This window comes from Pelophylax lessonae, assembly GCF_965119305.1.
Source record: "Pelophylax lessonae genome assembly, chromosome: 5".
Lineage (NCBI taxonomy): Eukaryota > Metazoa > Chordata > Amphibia > Anura > Ranidae > Pelophylax > Pelophylax lessonae.
The window spans coordinates 251,227,495-251,248,583 of NC_138772.1; the positions used below are offsets into that span (position 1 = coordinate 251,227,495).

Below are 21,089 nucleotides of genomic sequence, written 5' to 3' on the forward strand. Positions count from 1 at the left end.
CCTGTGTCCACTGACAGCTGAGCATAGTAAACTGAACTGTGCATACCTGTGTGGGTAAACATGGCCCTTCATAGGCATACACTTCAGTATGCCACATGGGAACAAAGCTTTTGTGGCAATTTAGCAGGAATAGCAGCAGTTATATTGTGTTTATGTGCACTAATAACGATTTGATGAACATTTACGCAATTATAGCAGGGCCCAAAAAATCAGTAGCACTTTTTTTCAATTCTACAGGTCGTGCTTTCAGAAAATGTATGGTTTTGGGGGGGGGGGGGGGGGTATTTGTTATTTATTAACTCAATTCAGGTTTAGCCTTTAAATTTAGAAGGAACGTTGTAAACTTAGTTGTGTTTGTATTTGCTAATAATGATTTTAGTGCATTTCTAGCGAAAATATTGTTTTGGTAAACATTTGCGCACATATCGCAGGATCTTTAAAAATCAGAAGCACCTTCATTTTTATCTAAAGGTCTTATGCTTTCAGAAAATATATGGATTTGGGGGTCTTTAAAAAACTCTGAAAGCTGTAAGTGAAAAATTAAAACCTCTAGATTTTTGCAGAAATTTGGATATTTACATTTTTGCGTATGTTCGATTTTCACCATTTCGCAACAAGGCGCAATGTAAAATTTACAAATATTGGCTATTTATAAACTCAATACAGGTTAGCTTTCATATTTAGTGGGGATTTTGTAGAATGTGCTGTGGTTTTATCTACTAATAATGATTTTAGTGTATTTTTGGCAAAAACTTTGTTTTGATACACATTTGTGCAGATATCATTGTGCCCTAAAAATCAATAGTGCCTTATTTGTATTTTCCTAGCCCTGTGCTTTCAGAAAATATATGGTTTGGTGGGTCTGAAAGCTGAAAGGGAAAAATAAAAAAGCAATGAAAACATTGCAAAAATGGCCTGACCAGCTACGTTTAAAAGTGGAGCACAGGGCCTGTATGTAACAAAAAATGCCTTTTTGTTCCATACATTCTGGTATATAAGAAATTACAATAATATTTATAGTTACAAATTTACCATTGCAATTTATTGATCTTTTCCTGTAGAAAGACATATTGAGAACAAAATAATTACAATGTAATTCAAAACTTGAAGTGCTTTGAGTTACTCTTGTAATTTTCTTTTATTCTTTTTAGGGGGAACGCAGAGGTTCTTTGGCATTTATTCGTTCACCAAGCATGGAAAACATGGCAAACGTGGATTTTAGCAGTCCTCGTCCTTCTGTATCAGAGCCATCTGTGTCCTATTTTTTGTAAGTTGATTTTTTTCAATTACAACCTTAAACAAATTGTTTGAACTTTTCTCATCATACATATCAATGCAAAATAGATCCATTCAGAAGTGCATTGTGTGTGTGGCTTGGCTGAATAACTGCATTGTATACGACCAGGTTATGTAACATTTGTGTGAGCATTTTAATGTGATTATCAGGATTTAGGCCTGTCAACTAGTTTTGATGAGAAAATGCAGCATGCTTTTGACATTAGTTTAAGGACCCTTTCACACAGGCATTCCAAACAGATGCAAACTGAACCACAATGCACTGTATGTAAAAAAGCAGGCAGATATAAATGGACATACATTTATATCTTTAAAAAACAATAATCCATCCTAGCGTGGTCAGTTAGTATCATTTTTATTGGTGGGATGCACAAGTATAAAATAGGTGGTAACTTAAGCACATTCATTTTTTATATGAAATATACTGTGTGTGTGTGTGTGTATATATATATATATATATATATATATATATACACACACACACACACACACGCACATATATATATACACACAGTATCTCACAAAAGTGAGTACACCCCTCACATTTATGTAAATATTTTATTATATCTTTTCATGTGACAACACTAAAGAAATTACACTACAATATAAAGTAGTGAGCGTACAGCTTGTATACCAGTGAAAATTGGCTGTCCCTCAAAATAACTCAACACAACACCATTAATGTCTAAACCGCTGGCAACAAAAGTGAGTACATCCCTAAGTGAAAATTTCCAAATTGGGCCCAATTAGCCATTTTCCCTCCCCGTTGTCATGTGACTCAGTGTTACAAGCTCTCAGGTGTGAATGGGGAGCAGGTGTGTTAAATTTGGTGTTATCGCTCTCACTCTCTCGTACTGGTCACTGGAAGTTCAACATGTCACCTCATGGTAAAGAACTATCTGAGGATCTGAAAAAAATAATTCTTGCTCTACATAAAGATGGCCTAGGCTATAAGAAGATTGCCAAGACCCTGAAACTCAGCTGCAGCATGGTGGCTGAGCTGCAGCAGTTTAACATGACAGGTTGCCATTTGCTGATCCATGCTCAGCCCTTCCATCTTATGAGGTTTGTCAAGTGGTACAATACATGATGGATACTGAAAATGGACCAGGACAACCCCAGACCACAGGAGCAGAAATGCTTTCTATCTGACTGTTATGCAAAGGGTCCTTAGACATTTTTAAATGAAGCCATGTTTTCAAATTCAAACAAAAAGTCCTCGATGTGATCATCAATTAACATAGGCTGTATCAAATCAGATACACAGATTACTTCTTTGTTGCCACATGCAACCACACCCACCTCTGCACTCCTTGCTGATGGCTTGCTTTCCTTTTTTCTTTGCTTTAGTGTGTCCATATGCCTCTTGCACCAGTCTAGGGCTTGTTCTGTTGGTAATAGCCCCTCCAGCCACAGAGCTGTCTCTCATCTCATCTCCAGCCACTTGAAACACAGTTCACAGCAGAATTTCTCGTTTTGCAGGTACACCACCTTCACACAATGCTTATTGCCTGGCTGCACTGCCACACACAGCCAACAGTTCCTGACATGAACTCACCATTGGAGTGCAGACCTGGATTCCACCATCAGCTGCCCACATCCTCCACCAATTGTAACACTGGGGCCGTTAGCTCTAGTGGTAGATGTATTTTTCAAGGCATTGACGTCAGTCTGCACTTTGATTTTAGGGCATGGCAGCCCATTTTTATTCAAAGGCATAAAGAAAGTCTATAACTTATAGAGTTTCCCACGCAGGGGTTCTTCTCCAGTTAATATAGGATGAATAGTAAATGCTAGTCCACCTGGCTCTTAAGCTTTCACTCAGCTTTCAGTTGCAGTACCTCTGCTCTTTATGCTGGTCCCCAGACCAAAAATTCTCCAAAGCTGACAGTTTCACTCTGGCCTTAGTCCTTAGGCCGCCACCTGTCTCTTGCAGACACACACGTGCTCTGGCTGCCACCTGCAGTCTCTGACTCCTAGAGACCTTCTGTCTCTCTCGGGGGGGAGCCATCTCCAGCTGGGAGCTCTGAGGTCTTCCTAAACCTTCATTATAAGGGCTGTGTGCACCTGAGAACACACCCTGCTGGTCATATACAAAACATGGACACAGGGTTGGAGATTCTGTCCTATGTAATCTTCAAATTACAGAGCCCCATCCAGGTATACCAAAACCTGGAGAAAGCTGCAAAAGCAGTTTTCTCAACTGCACATACAGTATATTCTCTGTAGTCCTGCACGGAGCCAATGTGCACACTTTGTGTCCTTTAAATGACCATTTTCACCGTGACAGAATCTCGACCTCTCACACAATGCAAAAAAACTTTTAAGAAAACGTTTTTAAAGGAGCAGTGATTTTAATGATGCTTAAAGGGAAAAAATAAAAATGAAAAATTCCTTTAAATATAGTGTCTGGGGGGTCCTCTCAGTCTGCCTGTAAAGTGGGGCATTTTTACCGTGTATAGAACCTGCTGCAGCAAAACTGACATTTTAAAAAGGAAAAAAAAATGACATTTGAATTTATTTTCCCTGCAAGCTTTCTTTATTTTGTAAACAATGGCTTGAGGAGCCAGTCTCTATGATGAGGCCACAATTTAGTGCACTCAGAGAAGATTAGAGATTTTTTAGATAAATTCTGGTGTCTCTTTGGCAGACTTTGGATGGAAATAACACATTTTTGCACCACAGTGAGCAAGCCTTATCTAAAGAAGCCAAGTCATAGTACACTCAGGCCAAGATTACAATTTATTTTTTTAGATAATGCCTGGTGCCTCTTTTGCAGACTTTGGATAAAAGTAACAGGTGCGGAAAAATTGGTCTTTGAGTGTTGGTGGTGCCTTCATCCCGTAACCTTCTAGATGTAATTTTGATAAAAGCAAGAATTGGCCTTGCTGTAAAAAAATTGAAATTTGATTCCCGTCACACAGTTGTGGAAAAATTGATCTTTGAGTGTTGGTGGTGCCTTCACCCCTTAACCTTCTAGAAGTACTCTTGATGAAAGCAAGAATTGGCTTTGCTGTAAAAAATTTAAATTTGATGCCCATGTCACACAGTTGCAGAACAATTAGTCTTTGGGTGTTGAGGGTGCCTTCACCCCATAACCTTCTACTCTTGATCAAAGCAAGATTTGGCCTTGCTGTAAAAAAAATGAAATTTAATGCACCTATCAAACAGGTATGGAAAAATTGCTCCTTGGGTGTTTATTGTGCCTTCAAGATAAAATCAACACCCACAAAGCTAGGCAGCCTAGACAGTCTTGCTGAGACTCAAGAACCCAATAACACCTCATCAGCGGCATCAGCAACGGGGCTTGATAGCTGCTGCTAATCCAGGACTGATTATTTTGACAAATTTCAGCTGCTCAACAGAGTCTGTGAACAGACGTGCTCTTTTATCTGTCACAAAACTTCCGCTAGCACTGAATGCCCATTCTGAAAAGATGTTCTGATGCAGGGCAGCCCAGCAGCTCAGTTGCATACTGGGCAAGTTCTGGCCAGTGGTCTATTCTCTTGACCCAGTAACCCAGTGGATCGTTGACTGGAAAGCTCTCCATGTCTGTTTTTGCACCTAGATAATCTTCCATCATATGATGCAAATGCTGCTGATGGGATGTGGGAGCTGACAGCCCTGGGTGCTGAGGACTAAACAAAATTTTAAATGCATCACTGAGAAGGCCCCCTTCTCCACCGCTCCTCCTTTGACCAACAGAGGCCTCAAAACTAGCCTTTTCATGAGATTTTAACTTTCCAGTGTCTGCAAAAGCATTACATAAACTCCACTTTAAGGTGTCCTCAAGATATTTCATCCTGTGCTCCCTCTGCGAGGGCAGGATGGCTTCCGAGACATTCCCCCTGTATGGGTGGTCAAGGAGGGTTGCCAACCAATAATAATCCTTCTCCTTAATGCCATGAATTCTCGGGTCCTTTCACAGGCTTCGAAGAATAACGGAACCCATGCACCGCAGTTTTGCAAAGGTATAAGAAATAGAGTCCTCGAGATCACTGAGGATTACACTATCTGGAACTGCCTCCTCCCAGCCACATACTACTCCCAAGGATTTTGGGAACTGAAAACCATCCCTTAAGGTTTGACGTATGTCTTCCTCTACTCTATTCCTCCAAAACAACCGGAGTCCTCCTCCTCCCTTTTCTCTTGTGTGCTCTGTGGCCTTGCAAGAATGGTGTCTGCATAAAGTAGGCCTTGAGAGGAAAGGAAGTCGTCCTCTTCCTCCAACTGCTCTGCCTCAATTGCCCTGCCCATAATGCCATGCAGAGTATGCTCCAGCATTAACACAAGGGGGGATTGTGTCACTGACGAATGCATTGTCACGGCTTACCATCCTTGTCACCTCCCCAAATGGTGACAGTACACTGCTGTTTTACTGTACTACACTAACACACTATACTGACACTACACTATACTCATCTTATACTGCGGTGGGGCGCGACATCCCACTGAGCACCCCGCAAACTTGGATGTTTTCCAAATGGGTCTAAACTTTTGCCCAACACTACTCTAAAATATGCTTTAATTGCTGTGTCAGAAGACACATATAAACACATGTACTCACATTGTGACATGTGGGGTAAAACTGGAGCCACACTTGTTTTGGGAGAGTTTTTTCCAATACTTGAGTAGGTTGTCACTCCACCTGTAGTATGGCTATGATACTAATAAAACAAACTGGTGATATGAAGCTATTGGCTTGTTTATATTTAAAACTGTTTATGATTATTTTCAATAACAAAACAAACACATGGGAAGAAAACACACAATAGGAAGATATATATATCTATATATATATATATATATATATATATATATATATATATATACACTAAATCATCAGTGGGTTATCTCAACAAACATAGTGGATAAATTGCCCATCAAAAAATTGGCATGTTTAAAGGCCTGTTTCGAAGATTGAGCTATGTAAAAGTTGATTTTGTATTTCCATAGACTTTAATAGGAGAAGTGCTTAATAAGTACAGCATATAAAATACACAAGAGTACCATAGTCTTATACTTGATAATTAAAAAATAAATCTCTGTGCTTTTCAGGAGAGAAAATACCAGTGCAGTCTGCTTAGATATGCAAGCACTGGAGCAACGTAGAAAAAGTGTAAGAGACTTGGAAGACATGTTAAGTCACCACACTCTGCAACAATACTTATACAAACCAAGAAAACAGGTAAGTAATATTTAGTGCCTTATTTGATTACATTAATTTCTGTATTGGAATGGTTTAAAAAAAAAAGATACATGCCTGTGAAAACAGAACTTTAGCCAAATTTAACAAGATAGAATTAATGTTTAAAATATTTTGCTGCAATGTACACCTTAATCCAGAGCTATACCATGCAGTATTTGTTCTCTACCATTAGATGTCATCAATCTGAACACCAGCAGCATTCATCCTATTTCCTTTAAAGCCCAGGCTGTCATGAACTTGCCCTAGCTTGTGACTGGACAGTGAAAGAAGAAGCAGCACAGCAATAACTGCATTTCTCTGTCACTCCACTTTCTCCTCACATCAGTTTGCGCAGTATGTACTGATTAGCTCCTTATGCTGCTTCCTCTCACACTCCAGCCCTACTGTACATGGACTGGAAGAAGTCGATACCAGGTCAAATTCAGGCACCTACACTGCTTGAAAAATGCATTTATTGGCATATTATTGATTTCAGAGTTGCAGCAATTTCTGTCTTCATTGACTGCCTAGCTTTCAGGTATAAGTTCATACTTAAAAAAAAAAAACATAAGTCATTTACACAGTGACTTCACTAGTCACTTCTGCATACCTATATTCTAATATAGTTATTATTGAAGTTAACAATGTAGAAAATGGTTTGTGATAACTAAATACCAACATAAATACACTGCCTAGCCAAAAAAAAAAGTTGCCACCAAAAAAAAGGTCACACACTCTAATATTTCTTTGGACTGACTTTAGCTTTGATTACGGCATGCATTCACTGTGGCATTGTTTGTGATAAGCTTCTGCAATGTCACAAGATTTATTTCCATCCAGGGTTGCATTAATTTTTCACCAAATGATGGGAGAATCGGACCACTGCACAAAGCCTTCTCCAGCACATCCCAAAGATTCTCAATGGAGTTAAGTTCTGGACTCTGTGGTGGCCAATCCATGCGTGAAAATTATGTCTCGTGCTCCCTGAACCACTCTTTCACAATTTGAGCCCAATTAATCCTGGCATTGGCATCTTGGAATATGCCATTGATGGAATAACCTGGTCATTCAGTATATTCTGTTAGTCAGCTGATCTCATTCTTTGGGCACGTGCAGTAACTATCCAATAGGATAGTTACTGCAAGTTTAGTTTAGTTATTTGCTTAGTTAATTCCAGGTGGCAACTTTTTTTTTGGCCAGGTAGTGTACCAACACAAATTAACGCATTCCAATTGTTCAGACCGTAGAAAGAATATGTACAACATCATTTTTACATACTGTGCATGACAAATAATCTTGAATATCCTGATTTTCATATTCACTTTTTCAATGCAGTTAACATAGTGATAATAATCTTATAAAAAAACAAACATACAGTATATCATATAAGTAACATACGTACTGTACATGGCCTAAAGCAATAATAAACCCAAAATCAAAAATGTATTATATTGCAGCTTACCAATCATTAGATGTGGTGGCTGTATTAGTTTTCTTTTTTAGGCTTTTTACCTTCTGTTTTCACCTAGGGATTCTTCCAATAACAAACTCCCTGCCATAGGGTGGCTTCATCTGGATGAATGAGTAACAGAGACACCTTTGAACAGCAACATTGTTATTCTGGGGGATTATTAGATGCACTAGCAGAATTAGATGCACTTGACTAACTATTTAAGGCTGAATTCCTGCTAACACTTTTTAGGCCGCTACAGAAAAAGTTGTGTTCCTTTAGGGATAAATGTTTTACATAGAAAAAGAAGTCTGACTATTGTAAGAACCCCGTCAGTGTTATATGGTTTGTCTGAAGCCTCTAAATGCTACATTTGCAGAACAGCTTGTTCTGTAGGAATATAACAGACTTACTGGCTTGATCACCAGGCTGAAAATAAAGGAAAGTTTGCTTTTGGGCTTAATACTGATTTAGGGTTGGCGAAAGACATCTTTTCAGAGAGTTAGGCTCCTTTCACACACTCCGTCCGTTGGACGGAGTCCGTCTTTCTCAGCGGGGGATCGAGCTGCCGATTCCCCACTGAGCAGCAGGAGGACAGCTGTGTCTCCGCGCTGTGTGCGGAGACACAGCTGACAGTTCCCCATGCATCTCTATGGGGGAAATCGGATGTCAACGGACCGTCAGTCCGTTCTCACCCGATCCCATCCGATCCGATCCGCTGGACGGATGGAAAATAGGGTTTCCATCCGTCCAGATTTGACGGATCGGATCGGGTCGGATGTCAGCGGACATGTCTCCGCTGACATCCGATGCCCCATAGGAATGCATGGGGGGACCGTTCAGATCCGCCAAAAAAACAGACAGGCGGATCTGAACGGTCCGCCTGTGTGAAAGGGGCCTTAGACTCCACAGGAATGAAGCTGATATAGGGGAGTGTTTGGCAGATTTCTATTTGGTACCTTTGTTCATACATATGCAAAGGATTCTTTGGATAAAATGTTAGCCCCCAAGAATCCTTTGCATATGTATGTCCCAAATACTTTTCATAGGAAACAGGTATTTGGGACAAACTTGAATACATTTTTCCAGAAAATTTCACATGGTAAGAGTTCTCTTTTACCACTTTGGCAGATGGCTAAGCGCTCAACTCAATGGACAGCTTCTCCCTCTACTTCTACTCCTTCTTCCATGAGGCAAGCTCTCAGGCCTCGACCTCCAGAGATCATTCAATTCATTCCATTCAGATTTAACAGATGTGTTGGACCTCAGAAAGACCACCGCTTCCACACATTTAGCTGATTTAAATCTGAAAGAACTGCATGAAGCATGAAGGATGCCATTATTGATATCTCCTAGAAATACTAGTCCCGAGGTTGTGTTGCTGATCCAGTGGCTTCAGTACTTTCTCAATCACTGACCTAAGATGAGCACAAAGCTCAAGAGTGCTGTCTTCACTCTGAATTATAGGATCTTACATAGTTACATAGTTAGCCACTTTGCTGCTGGGTATGGGGGAGCAAGTGATCTACTTCAGTATGACAGCTCTCATGACTAGCAACAGCTGATAGGCCCAAGTATTGCCACAATACAGAGGGAGTGATATACATGTAGTATTGCCCCCATAAGGACTGCCAGGTTTCACATTTTCGGGTCCCCCTGAGTTACCAGCATACAAAATGACAGTTTTGGGCCTTTACATTCTCCTTCCTTGGCTCGCTCCAATAATCAGTCCAGGGATATTTTGGTTGTTTTGTGTTTATTATAAATAGGGATAGGAGAAGGGAATAGTGGGATACTCCAAATTAACTATGCACAAGTGGTTGAGGACTCCTATCTTCAGATACAGTCAGGCTGTTGATTCACCCTGTCACTATGGGTGAATTTAGGAATTTAGTCTCTTTTCCTAAGATGACTTGCTGGACTAGCAATTATCTTCAGGAAACTCTCACTAGCCATCTCTTCACTGCTGACACCCTTCCACTGACTAGCCTACATGTGGGGTGGCTCCCCTCAGGTCAGGCCCCTTGACACAAGTCCCTGTACTCATGATACTGTGGTCCCAGGGTCTCCAGTTTCTCCCCCTCAGTCAGCTCTCTTGGACCTCTGGTTTCGGCTCCTCTCATCCGTTCCTCTGGCCCTCAGGATGACCTACTGCGACCACATGCCACTGCTACAGAGGAGGAGGCAGCCGCCCCCCTCCCTCCGGCTCTCTGCTCTCCAGCCAAAGACCTAGCAGCAGACGTGCTCCTGGCTTTTATACAGTATCCCAGAATGCACCGAGGTGACCTGCCCCTGGCCTATTGCCAGGACTGAATCAAAGCCTATGCATCCATTCGTAAGGTTTCCTCCCACTGTCCAACATGCCTCCCTATTGGACCAGTGTAAAACACTCCTCTAGACATAATGAATTGCATACTGAGCACAATGAGCAGACCTCACTAACAGATCCTGCTCTCTGGTAGGCAGAGAACAATATAGATTTACCTGCAGCCCCTCTGGTAAGCAGATAAGGCTCAAAAATATACTTTCTCACTAGCACCTACCTAGGAAGGGGCTAAATATAGCCCACAAAGGTTTATTTACTAAAGCTAGAGAGGGAAACATTAGTCACAATGCTGCAGAGAAACAAATCAGCTTCCAGGTATATTGATAAAGCCTAATTAAACAAGCTGAGGTTAGAAGCTGATTTCCCTGCAGAAGTGTGACTAACTTTGCCCGCTCTAGCTTTAGTAAATAAACAACATAATGTCTGATATAAGCTGGCATTTTGGGATTACATTGAGTATTACCTCTTAAAAACTGTTAAAAAAAGCTCTGTTAGGTTTATTTGGTAGCCAGTTGTTTCCAGTTAAGTCATTTTTTTAGTGCTATGAAGCAGAAAATGCAGGGCTACATGTGTGCATATACTGTATTAGTAAACACTACATTAAAACAAGCTCTTTGAAATATTAACCTTCATAGATAAAATATTTACATTAAGCTGATAACTTTCATATTGTGTTACAAGAACTATAAATAAACCTCCATAACTCATTTACTTATTGTTCTTCTGCATAAGTCTTTTTCTAAGCACAGAAACACAATGAGTGTGGTGACATTCTGTATGAAAGTTTGGTTCCAATTTATTCATTTCTTTTAATTGCAGCAAAAACACCTCTATAGTCGACATGAACTTACGACAGATGAAGATGAAACACAAACTAAGGAGATATTTCAAAGAACAATGAAGAAGCGCTTGGAGTCTTTCAAGTCAACAAAATTTGGCCGAAAGCAAGCAAAACATATAAACAAAAATTATAAAAGAGATCGAGGACAAAGAGTGAGATAATATGATTTCTTTTATCATTAAGCAGCAATTGCTGCAACGATTATAACCATTATGTTACATTTTTAGCCCTCGCTATTGCCTGCCTGGGTGCATCCTCTATCTGTAGGTCACTCAGGATTCCCAGCACACAGATTTTTGGATCCTCAGGTATATGTACCTTAAAGACATTGGTAATGGTGGGAGTGACCTCTTTCCAATATCTATGCAGCTTTGGGCACCGCCACATAAGGTGAATTAAGTCTCCCCTGTCTCCATATAGCTGTGACAGATGCTGTGCCACATTCAGGAAGCACTGCTTGACTGCCAGGAGAACCTCCTCCCACTGTTCCTCCTCCAAAGAACCTACATCCCCTTCCCATTTGGATACCACACTCATGGGGTGCTCCTTTAGGAAATTGTTTAATAGCATTGAGTAACATTGGGAGATGAAACCTCTGTATCAATCAACCTCGTACATGAAATTGAATACCGGAGCGGGCGATTGTACCCACAAATCGGGCCCACCTTGCGTTTTCACTGCATGGGATAGCTGCATTTAAAAGAATAATATCGAGGCCAGGAGTTTATGCCTCTCTTGTAATTCCGGGAAGGAGCACAACCTACCAGTAGTGAAAATATGGTGTAGGTGAGGGATGCCATAGGGGGACCATCTCGCACCACCATTCATCCTATCCAACTTCGGGTAGTACTCATTGTTCCAGATGGGAGTAAATCTAGTAAAACCCATTATCTGTTGCAACTGCCTAACCTTATTCCAAGTTTTTTACATAAGTGGGGTATAGTTTGATGGAATTGCAAAACTTCCCTCCAGACCACATTACACAATTTTCACCCCTACTTTGTGGGTAATTACTTTAACAGAGGGATCGGTCCCACTTTCATTAGTGGAGAAGTGCATGGATCGTGTTATATGCTGCATTTGGGAGGCCAGTTAATAAAGCCAGGGGTTGGGAAGAGCCAAACCTCCTGCATCCTTAGGTCTCTGAAATTGTTCCAACTTCACCCTTGGGTTTTTGGATAACCACAAGAGAGATCTAAATATAGTGTTAATGATATGAAACATTTTTAGTGGGATAACACCGGGGAGTTATGGAGTATGTATAACAGTTGTGGCATGAGGATCATCTTAATAAGTTTAGTCCGACCAACCAGAGACATTTTAAGTTTTGCCCATATTTTAACTCTATCCCAAAATATGGCATGCAGGGGGGTCAGATTTAGGGTTATATAGTCCAAAGGTCGAGGTGTGACCTAAATACCGAGATATTTAATTTGAGAAGAAATGGGTATGTTAGCTGTAACCTGTGATGTATCATATGATCATATCATATCATATGATGCATCAGGGAGGTCTTTGACCAGTTTATGTGCAAACCCGAGTACATGCCTAACTCTGAGATTACCGACATTGTTTCTTCAAGAGAGGTTCTAGTATCACCCAACATGAGCATGGTATTATCTGTGTATAACATTATTTTTTCTTGTACCTGTCCATATTTAATCCCGCAAATCTTCGCATTGGATCTAATGAGCGCAGCCAAAGGCTCAATAGCCAGTGCAAACAAGAGCGGTGACAGGGAGCAGCCCTGTCTTGTTCCCCTGTGGAGATCGAAGCTGGCTGACATCCTGCCCGCTTCCCCAATGGCCACCTTTTGGGTATAATAAAGTAATTGAATCCATGAAATAAACCCTTCGCCAAAGCAAAATTTACGCATTACTGACTACAAGTACTTCCATTTAGTGCTGTCAAAGGCCGTATGAGCGTCAAGCAACAGCAACGCTCTGTCACTCACATTATCCCTTGGAGATTGTAAGTTCAGGAATAGTCTGCGTAGGTTAATTGATGTTGATTTTTGTGGCATAAAGCCCGCCTGATCATCATGTATGATAGACGCAATAACCTTGTTTAGTTGCAGGGCCAATGCCTTTGCGAGTATCTTAATGTCACTCTGTAAATGTAAAAATTAAAAAAAAAAATGAGTGAAATGGGTCCAGGCAGGAGGAGAGCAGTGGAATGATCCAGCTTGTGTCAGACTACTCCCTTCTATTCCCTGACACCACAGTCCCAATGAAATGTATGAGCCCAATATGGAGCTCAATTCAAATACTTTAACTCTTTAGTCTTTAAACCTACTCTCTCTATAAATGGAGTCCTGGGTGTAAGTACGGGCCCTAATGGCACCAGTGGCTTAAATCCCTTGTGGGGGGGATATGTTGTGGCCTCTCAGATGAAAAGATGGCCTTGCATCTGTAGCTAGCTCTTTGTTGGTGCTCTTTATGTGTCCTGTTTAGCAGGGTGAACAAGGTATTTTTAAGATGTCCTGACAAGCAGGGAATGCAAAGTGTACTGTGGAGCGCTGAAGCAAAATAAACACTGTTACTGCTTAGCTTAGTGTAACATAGCATTCTACAGGTGTAAGCAAAGAGAAAGGCAATGTTGTCTGAATGCAGTTTCTCTTTGTTCTGAAAGATGGGCAGGTGTCCACTCACTAATCCTGCAAACAAGGCCCAAAGGAGAGATGTCCCATAATAGGCTTCATAGGTTGTCCGACCTACTTGACTTGGCTACTTGACCACTGGACCGCCCCGCAATGTCTGCAGAGAAGAGATAGCGATACATCCGGGGTCCCTTTCTGGCTAGATGTCTGCGACCGACCGTGGAGCAGTGGCGGGAGGCAGTCACACCGACCCTAGATGCCAGCTCCCTTCTCCTGTGTCCGGTCTTCTCCTCACCTCATGGTTTCTGCCCCTACTCCCAGGCAGCCTTGTGGTGTCTTTTGCTGGCTTGAAACCCCCTCCCCCCTGGTATGCTGGGGCATGTAGTCTTGTCCCAGGGATTGCTATGGGGCTGCCTGACTTTGGGACTACATGTCCCAGAATTCCTTGCTTCTGCAGTCCTGTCTGGTAAGGAAGCAGTGGAGGGAGCAGGGCAGGGGGCTTCCGGTGCGAGTGCCACTCACATATTGTAAAGTGAGGAGGAGAGGGAGGGGGGAGAAATCCCCCACAGCTGCTGACAGGCTCTATGCCCCACGAGCCTGTCAGTGTTAGTGTTTCAGCAGCGGCAGAGGTGCGGGGCCACGGGTGAGCTGAGCAGCACCCGCTACACAAAGCAAAAATTGACTGATTCTTATAGTTTTTCTAAACATAACATTAATATAAACCACTTCTGGACCGGAAGGATTTGCCCCCCTTAATGAACAGGCCATTTTTTATGATTTGGCACTGTGGTATTTTAATGGACAATTGCGCGGTCATGCAACGCTGTACCTATATAAAATTGATGTCCTTTTTTTCCTACATATAGAGCTTTCTTTTGGTGGTATTTGATCACCTATGCGATTTTTATTTTTTGCGCTATAAACAAAAAAAGAGCAACAATTCTGAAAGGAGAAGAAAAACAATATATTTCATTTCAAATAGTTTTTATTGCAATTTTGTCAAACAACAGGGTAAAACAATAAGCAGGGTTGCATAAGACGTGTAACAGGGATTGTGAAATAAGAATCAAGTATCAATATTGAACCAGATCCATTTGGCTCATAAGCACATAAAATCCTCAATACAGTAAAGTATAAAGTTTAGAACATAGCTTCCACACTCAATTCAACTGGAATCTACATGACTGTGCAAGTACGCCATCTAGCGGCCGCATAGTAGATGTCAGATTAGATTATACAGAGAAGTTCGAACTGAACCAATGGGTCCAATGGGACCAATTGGTTTTTTCCTTATGGTAAGTCTCACTCGTGGGGGTCATAATTAGCTTGTACGTATGATGTAATTGGGTAGTATGGATGACGTCTAGAAGTGAAGGAGGGTGGATGCTCGAAAAACAATATATTTCACTGTCTGCTATACAATATTTCCCAAAAAAAAATTAAAAAATTAAAAATCAATTTTTTCATTCTTTTAGGCCAATTTGTATTCTGCTACATATTTTTGGTAAAAAAAAAATCCCACTAAGCGTATTTTGATTGGTTTGCGCAAAAAGTTATCGCGTCTACAAACTAGGAGAAAGATGTCATTTTTATTTATTTATTTTTACTAGTAATGGTGGCAATCTGCTATTGTTAGCGGGAGACAAATCGGACCCCTAACTGACATTTTTTACCGTTTTGGGAGGGCCAGTGACATTATTACAGTAATCAGTGCTAAAAATATGCACGGTTACTGTAATAATGACACTGGCAGGAAAGAGGTTAACCCAGGGGTGATCAAAGGGTGAGCCTAGGGAGTGTTTTCCAACTGTATGGGGGAGGAACTTGAGAAATGAACACAGGGACCTGTGATCCTAAATAGGAGAATCACAGGCGCTCTGTGATCATTTCAGAGAGAACAACAGTCTGCTGTGTTCACAACAGCAGACCGTCGATCTCTCAGCAGGGAGCGATCGCGGGTGCCTGTCAGTCCCGCGGATCGGCATCCCCGCTGCCTAGTGGGGGCAGTATATCTGCAGCAGGTGGTCGGCAAGTGGTTAACAAGGCTTCGTAAGTTGTATGGGTAAAAAGGGATTGAAAGTAGATAAAATCTGACAATCCTCTGATAATGAAGGGGATTATGTTTTCTTCTCTCATCAACCCTACTTCAGATTGATTTCAGTGTGTTTAAAGCCAGATCCCAGATCATTTTTTGTTCAGAGTTTGGATACTATGGGGAAGAGGTACATTTTAGTCAAGCTTTTAGATTTTGCCATCACTCCAGTGAAGGAATTTTATCTCATGTCCAGCACAATATATGTGGTGTGTGGCTATCAAAAGTCCCAGATAGCAATAAAATATTCTCGCAAGTCATCTTCCAGGACAGCCTTATGAGAGAGTGGTCCCTCAGTTATTGTGTTTCCTCCGGCCAGACGGGATCATCTATTTTATTTTCTCATCATCCGCCAGGTCTTCTTCATGCTAGGTGGCAGGAGCCTCCCGGGCTAATATCCGTTTCCCCTGGGGCAGTGTTCCTGGGTAGATGGAAGGATTAGCTTGCTCAGGGGAGGCTAGAGGACTCTCTCTCCTCTGTGTTTTTTGTAGGTCCTGAGGGCAGCCATTGTAGGAAGCTAACCCTCTCCCCTGTGGATTTAGTGCAGTGCACTTGTAGCTTCCCCCCCACATGTTGCTGGGAAGTCAGCCGTGGCTTCCTGGTGGTTTGGAGGCTGAGGTAATTTCTGGTCTGGGCTAGTGATGTATTTCCGGCTAAAGTGATGCAGCGGGGACACCCTGCGGCCATATTGGATTGGGCAGATGCTGGAATAGAGTCCAGGATGTCCCAGCAGGATGGAGGGGGAATGCGCACTGCCTGGGCATGCCGATCCACACATGCCAGGCCAGGATCCACAGAGGAGGACATGGGCTGAGCTGGGCGTTACCAGCTTATTTAAAGGACCCTGCGCTGATCTCCAGTTCCCTGCATGTGCATCATGGGTATGGCTGCTGCAGAGGAAGAGGATCAAGGGACGCTGGAGAATCCAAGCCCTAAGGTACGGAAGTGTTGACTGTGCATCATCTTATACCTACCTGCCGCTCAGTGGAGGGGGCACTGAGTGGAGTGTTTTATTTACTTATTTGTTTTTTGGAGAGGCCAGGGATTCAGAAACGGGTGACTTTTTTTTCCTGCCTTACACAAGGCAGTTCTCTCTGAATCCGCTCCTTTTTTATCATTTGTGCCTCCCCAGGGGAAGAGCCGCAAAGATAAGAATGGAGCAGGACCTGCTGAGGTCCCTAAAAAGAGTTGTCATCCTCATGGAAAAAAACGTTATGCCAGGAATGCATAGATGCCTTATCCAAGAAAGAAACTAGCTCTATGCTTAAGAAGTTTTTATATACCATGAAGACTAAAATGGTTAAAACGTTCAAATCCTTCAGAAACTCTCTAAGATTCACGACCCCTGGATACTGCTATACCTAGTACTTCTAATTCCAGCTCAGCAACTGCCATTCCCACCCCTGTGGCTGTAGAGGGGGAACCAGGGGTGCTGGAGGAGATGAGAGAAGGTTCCAGTAGGTAATCTAGTCCTGAGGAGGACTCAAAAAACTCAAGGAAGAGAAAGGTAGTCGGATTCAGAAATTCCTTTTTCCTTCTGATGAGACAGAGGAGCTCCTAAATTTAATTTATGATACATTAGAGCTGGAAGAGGAGAAGAAAGAGGACCTATTTATCCATGAAACTATAAGTGGGATTACATACAAAAGAGCCTGTACATGCAGCATTGAAGGACACAATCTTGCAGGAATGGAAAGAGCCAGAGAATAGGGGTTTTCTCCCTAAAAGCCTCAAAAGAAGGTTTCCCTTTAAAGAGGAAGACACATCTCTATGGGAAAAGTGTCCAAGACGGCATGCAGCTTTGTATAGGGTTGCAAAGCATTGTCATTTGAAGACACAGGTTCCCTTAAGGATGCCATGGACAGGAAGGCCGAAGGCTATCTAAAGAAGGTATGTGACGCAGGAGAGGCAAACTTCCATCCAGCCATTGCTTCTACCTGCGTTGGCAATTAAAAGTTTTGCTGGAAAATGATACTCCTAAAGAAAAGCTTATGGATTCCCTCCCCGTACTTAAAGCTTAACTTTATGTTGCTGATGCTTCAGCTGAAGCCATCAGGTTTTTCGGCTAGATGCACTGCTCTGATCAACAAAGCAAGAGGGGCTATTTGGTTGAAAACTTGGGCAGGGGATACCTCTTCCAAGGCAAAGTTATGTTCTCTGCCATTCAAAGGAAATTTAGTCTTTGGTGAAGATCTAGATTCAGTGTTGGAACATTCATGAGCCAGGAAGCAGGGTTTTCTGGTCCCCAAAAAACCACAATACAAGAAAGGATTTCGTCCTTTCAAGAAAATGGGACCTAAAGATGGTAGCAAGCAAAAGCAAAAGAAGCCATGGCAATATTGAAAACCAAAGAGAAAAGGGGGATTTCTGTTTAATCTCTCGCAGCCTAAAGGAAAAGGGCAAAGGACAATGACTCTCGTAGCCAGGTAGGAGGGAGACTGGAGGCCTTCCTATCCCAGTGGCAGGCCACATCAAACAACGCATACATCTTATTGAATCGCCAGAGGTTATCAGATAGAAGTCAATCAAATCCCCCAGGAACGCTTTTTAGTAACTCGGCTTCCGAAGAATATGGACATGGTAGCTGCCATGACAAATCTGCTCCAAGAAATGATGAACCAAGGAGTCTTATCTTCCCTATCTCAAAGGGAAAACAGAGAGAGGAGGTTTTTACTCTCACATCTTTCCAAGGAAAAAAACAGTCAGGAAAATTTAGACTGATACTCAACCTTAAAATGTTCAACAGAACAGTCAAATACAATAAATTCAAGATGGAAACCCTCTTTACAACAAAAGAACTACTGACGCAGGAGGCATTAATGGCCACTATAGACCTGAAGGATGCTTATTTACAAATTCCCTTTAGAGAAAGCTCAAAAATATTTCTCAGGTTTGCAGTAAAAGGTCCAAATCAGACAATCTATTTCCCATTCAATGCTCTACCTTTTCGGGCTAGCATCTTCTCCAAGAATCTTCACAAAAGTGTTAGCAGAAGCATTACAGACCTTGAGGACAGAAGGGATCTTGATAATACCTTATCTAGACGGCCTGTTTGCAAAAAATCGCTACGGAATTGGAAAGGCCGTTGAACATAACACAAAGTCACCTTCAAAGTCTGGGTTGGATTTTAAACACAGAAAAGTCGCATTTTCTCCCTGCTTAGAAAGTTATTTTCCTGGGTTATATAGTGGATTCCCTAAAAGCAAAAATCTTCTTACCAGAAGAATAGAGGGAAAATTCCAGGCTCATACTGAATCCCACAACGCCAATCAGAAAGATTTTGAGATTGTTAGGAATAATGAGAGCAGCAATTCCGGCAGTGACTTGGGCCTAGACTCATATTAGAGCTCCTCAGAGGTTCATGTTATCAGTTTGGGATGATCACCAACAATCACTAAAAAATCTGGTGACATTGCCAAGTCCAGTGAAGGAATTCTTACAGTCCTGGCTGCTAGAAAGGAATCTGTCTCTGGGACGTTGCTGGACACGCGTAGGTTCGGCGCAAATGTGCGAGGTTGGGGAGCCCAAATGGGCTCTCAGGCAGTGCAAGGTAAATGGGATCAGTCTTGTGCCAAGTAATCTTCCAACGTGAGAGAATTGAGGGCGATCTGGGAAGCTATGCGCACTTTCGCATCCACCATAAGGGGAAAACATGTATTAGTCCTTTCGGACAATATTACCACTGTTTCCTATATCAACAAACAAGGAGACACATTTAGCATTCCTCAAAGAACTAGCCGGGATAATATTTTGCTGGTGCAGCTGGAGTCCATGCAGTCAGTCAGTGGTCCAGGATGCAAGTGGGAAGAGGCCTGAATGTCTGAGCCGGAGTGCATGCATGTAGTGCGGGACAGGGAGCGGCCACCTGGTGCATCAAAAGCTGCAGTGGCAGAAGCAAAGTCTGCTCCCATACAGGTAGAGGGATAAGATGGCCAGTGGTAACTGGGGCTGCAAGTGTGAGCAGCGAGGAAGAGGCCAGGACCATCGAATAATCGGCTTCCAGAATCGGTTCAGATCCTTGGAGGAGGGATTGGATGTCTGAGGAAGAGACTCAATGGGACTGGGGGTCTGGGGATTATAGCAGTCCAGCCAGTCTTTGCCCACCTGAAACTGAGGAGGTTAGGGATTTTGTGGTGCGAGGACAGTGCGCCAGGAATCTGGGGTTCTGTGAGGCCTATGTTAATAGGGTCCCAGATCTAGTCCCACCTAGCAACTATGCCTGGGCTCAGGATCAAAATGAGGCCTACTCCTCCCTCATCACAAGAGAGGAGACCCCATATTCCCCAGCTGGGAGAGGTAATCAGAAGACCCTCCCCAAATTTTCCAGAATGCAGAGGTGGATACAGAGGAAGGTGGCCTTAGAGTATGGGTATGACTATCCCTATGCTCCACGGGAGGTCATGCTGAAGATAGAGGCCAAGAGAGAGTCCTGGTGTGATGAGGCCATATGGGACTTCCTCTTTATGCCCAAACCATACCGCAATCGGTATAGGCTGGACTTGTGGAAGACTTTTCTGTCTGTGAAAACCAAATGGAACCATGGGCGTGCTATCTATGGGGATCAGCTAGAGGTCCACCGCCCAGATGGATCTGGACAGGCCTGGTCGATCCGAATCCAGGAAAAAGAGTGGAAGACTGGGCCATTCCCCATCCGGATTTCTATTGTTGAAGAGACTGTGCAGAGTTCAAATTAAGGCTGGCTAGCCTGTGTTTGCTGATTGGATAAAAAAAAAATACCGCAAAGGAACATTCAAGTTCAGTTTTGCTGGGGCTTATGCCCTCTTCCCGTTACCCCTCCACCTTCTATTCTTGCAGAAAGAGGATTAGAAAAGCACAAGATGCCACTGGCTAGTGGACTTGTACTGGAGGGCCGACCCTCTCAGGAGAACTTAAGGACTGCTAATTGCTGTTCTGGAGATCCTTTGGGCCATCGGGCCAGGACTACTGATTACAAATTATTCAGAGTTCCAGAGGGACTGTCCTTGGGCCAATGGGCCTACAACGGAACTTCATGGGTGAACGCCTAAAAAAAATGGGCAGCCTCTTAAGATTTTTTGTGGGGGGTGCCCTGACGCTAGGGGACCCTGAAGAAGTTGCTGCAAGCTCCTATAGGTCTGGTGGTTGTCCAGGCTCCGGCAACAAGGTCCTTGCGGGAGGAAGAACTGGGTGCTGGATGCTGTAATGGAGAAGACATTGCAGGCACCCTTTTCGGAACTGATACATAGGTAGTCAGTGACAGGGTTCGGGATTGCCTTTGAGGAGCAGTATCGGCCGACGTGTCAAGCCTGACAAGCTTT

At 42.6% G+C, this 21,089-nt stretch overlaps 1 protein-coding gene across 1 annotated transcript in view; it reads left to right on the top strand.

Annotated features, from left to right (window-relative positions):
* Nucleotides 1–21,089, top strand: part of SLC9A3 (solute carrier family 9 member A3) — a 342,657-nt gene that overhangs the window by 253,898 nt on the left and 67,670 nt on the right. The window contains exons 11-13 of the mRNA XM_082257740.1: nucleotides 1,152–1,267; nucleotides 6,355–6,484; nucleotides 11,080–11,253. Of these exons, the coding sequence (XP_082113866.1) occupies nucleotides 1,152–1,267; nucleotides 6,355–6,484; nucleotides 11,080–11,253 (420 nt within the window). The remainder of the gene's footprint in view (nucleotides 1–1,151; nucleotides 1,268–6,354; nucleotides 6,485–11,079; nucleotides 11,254–21,089) is intronic.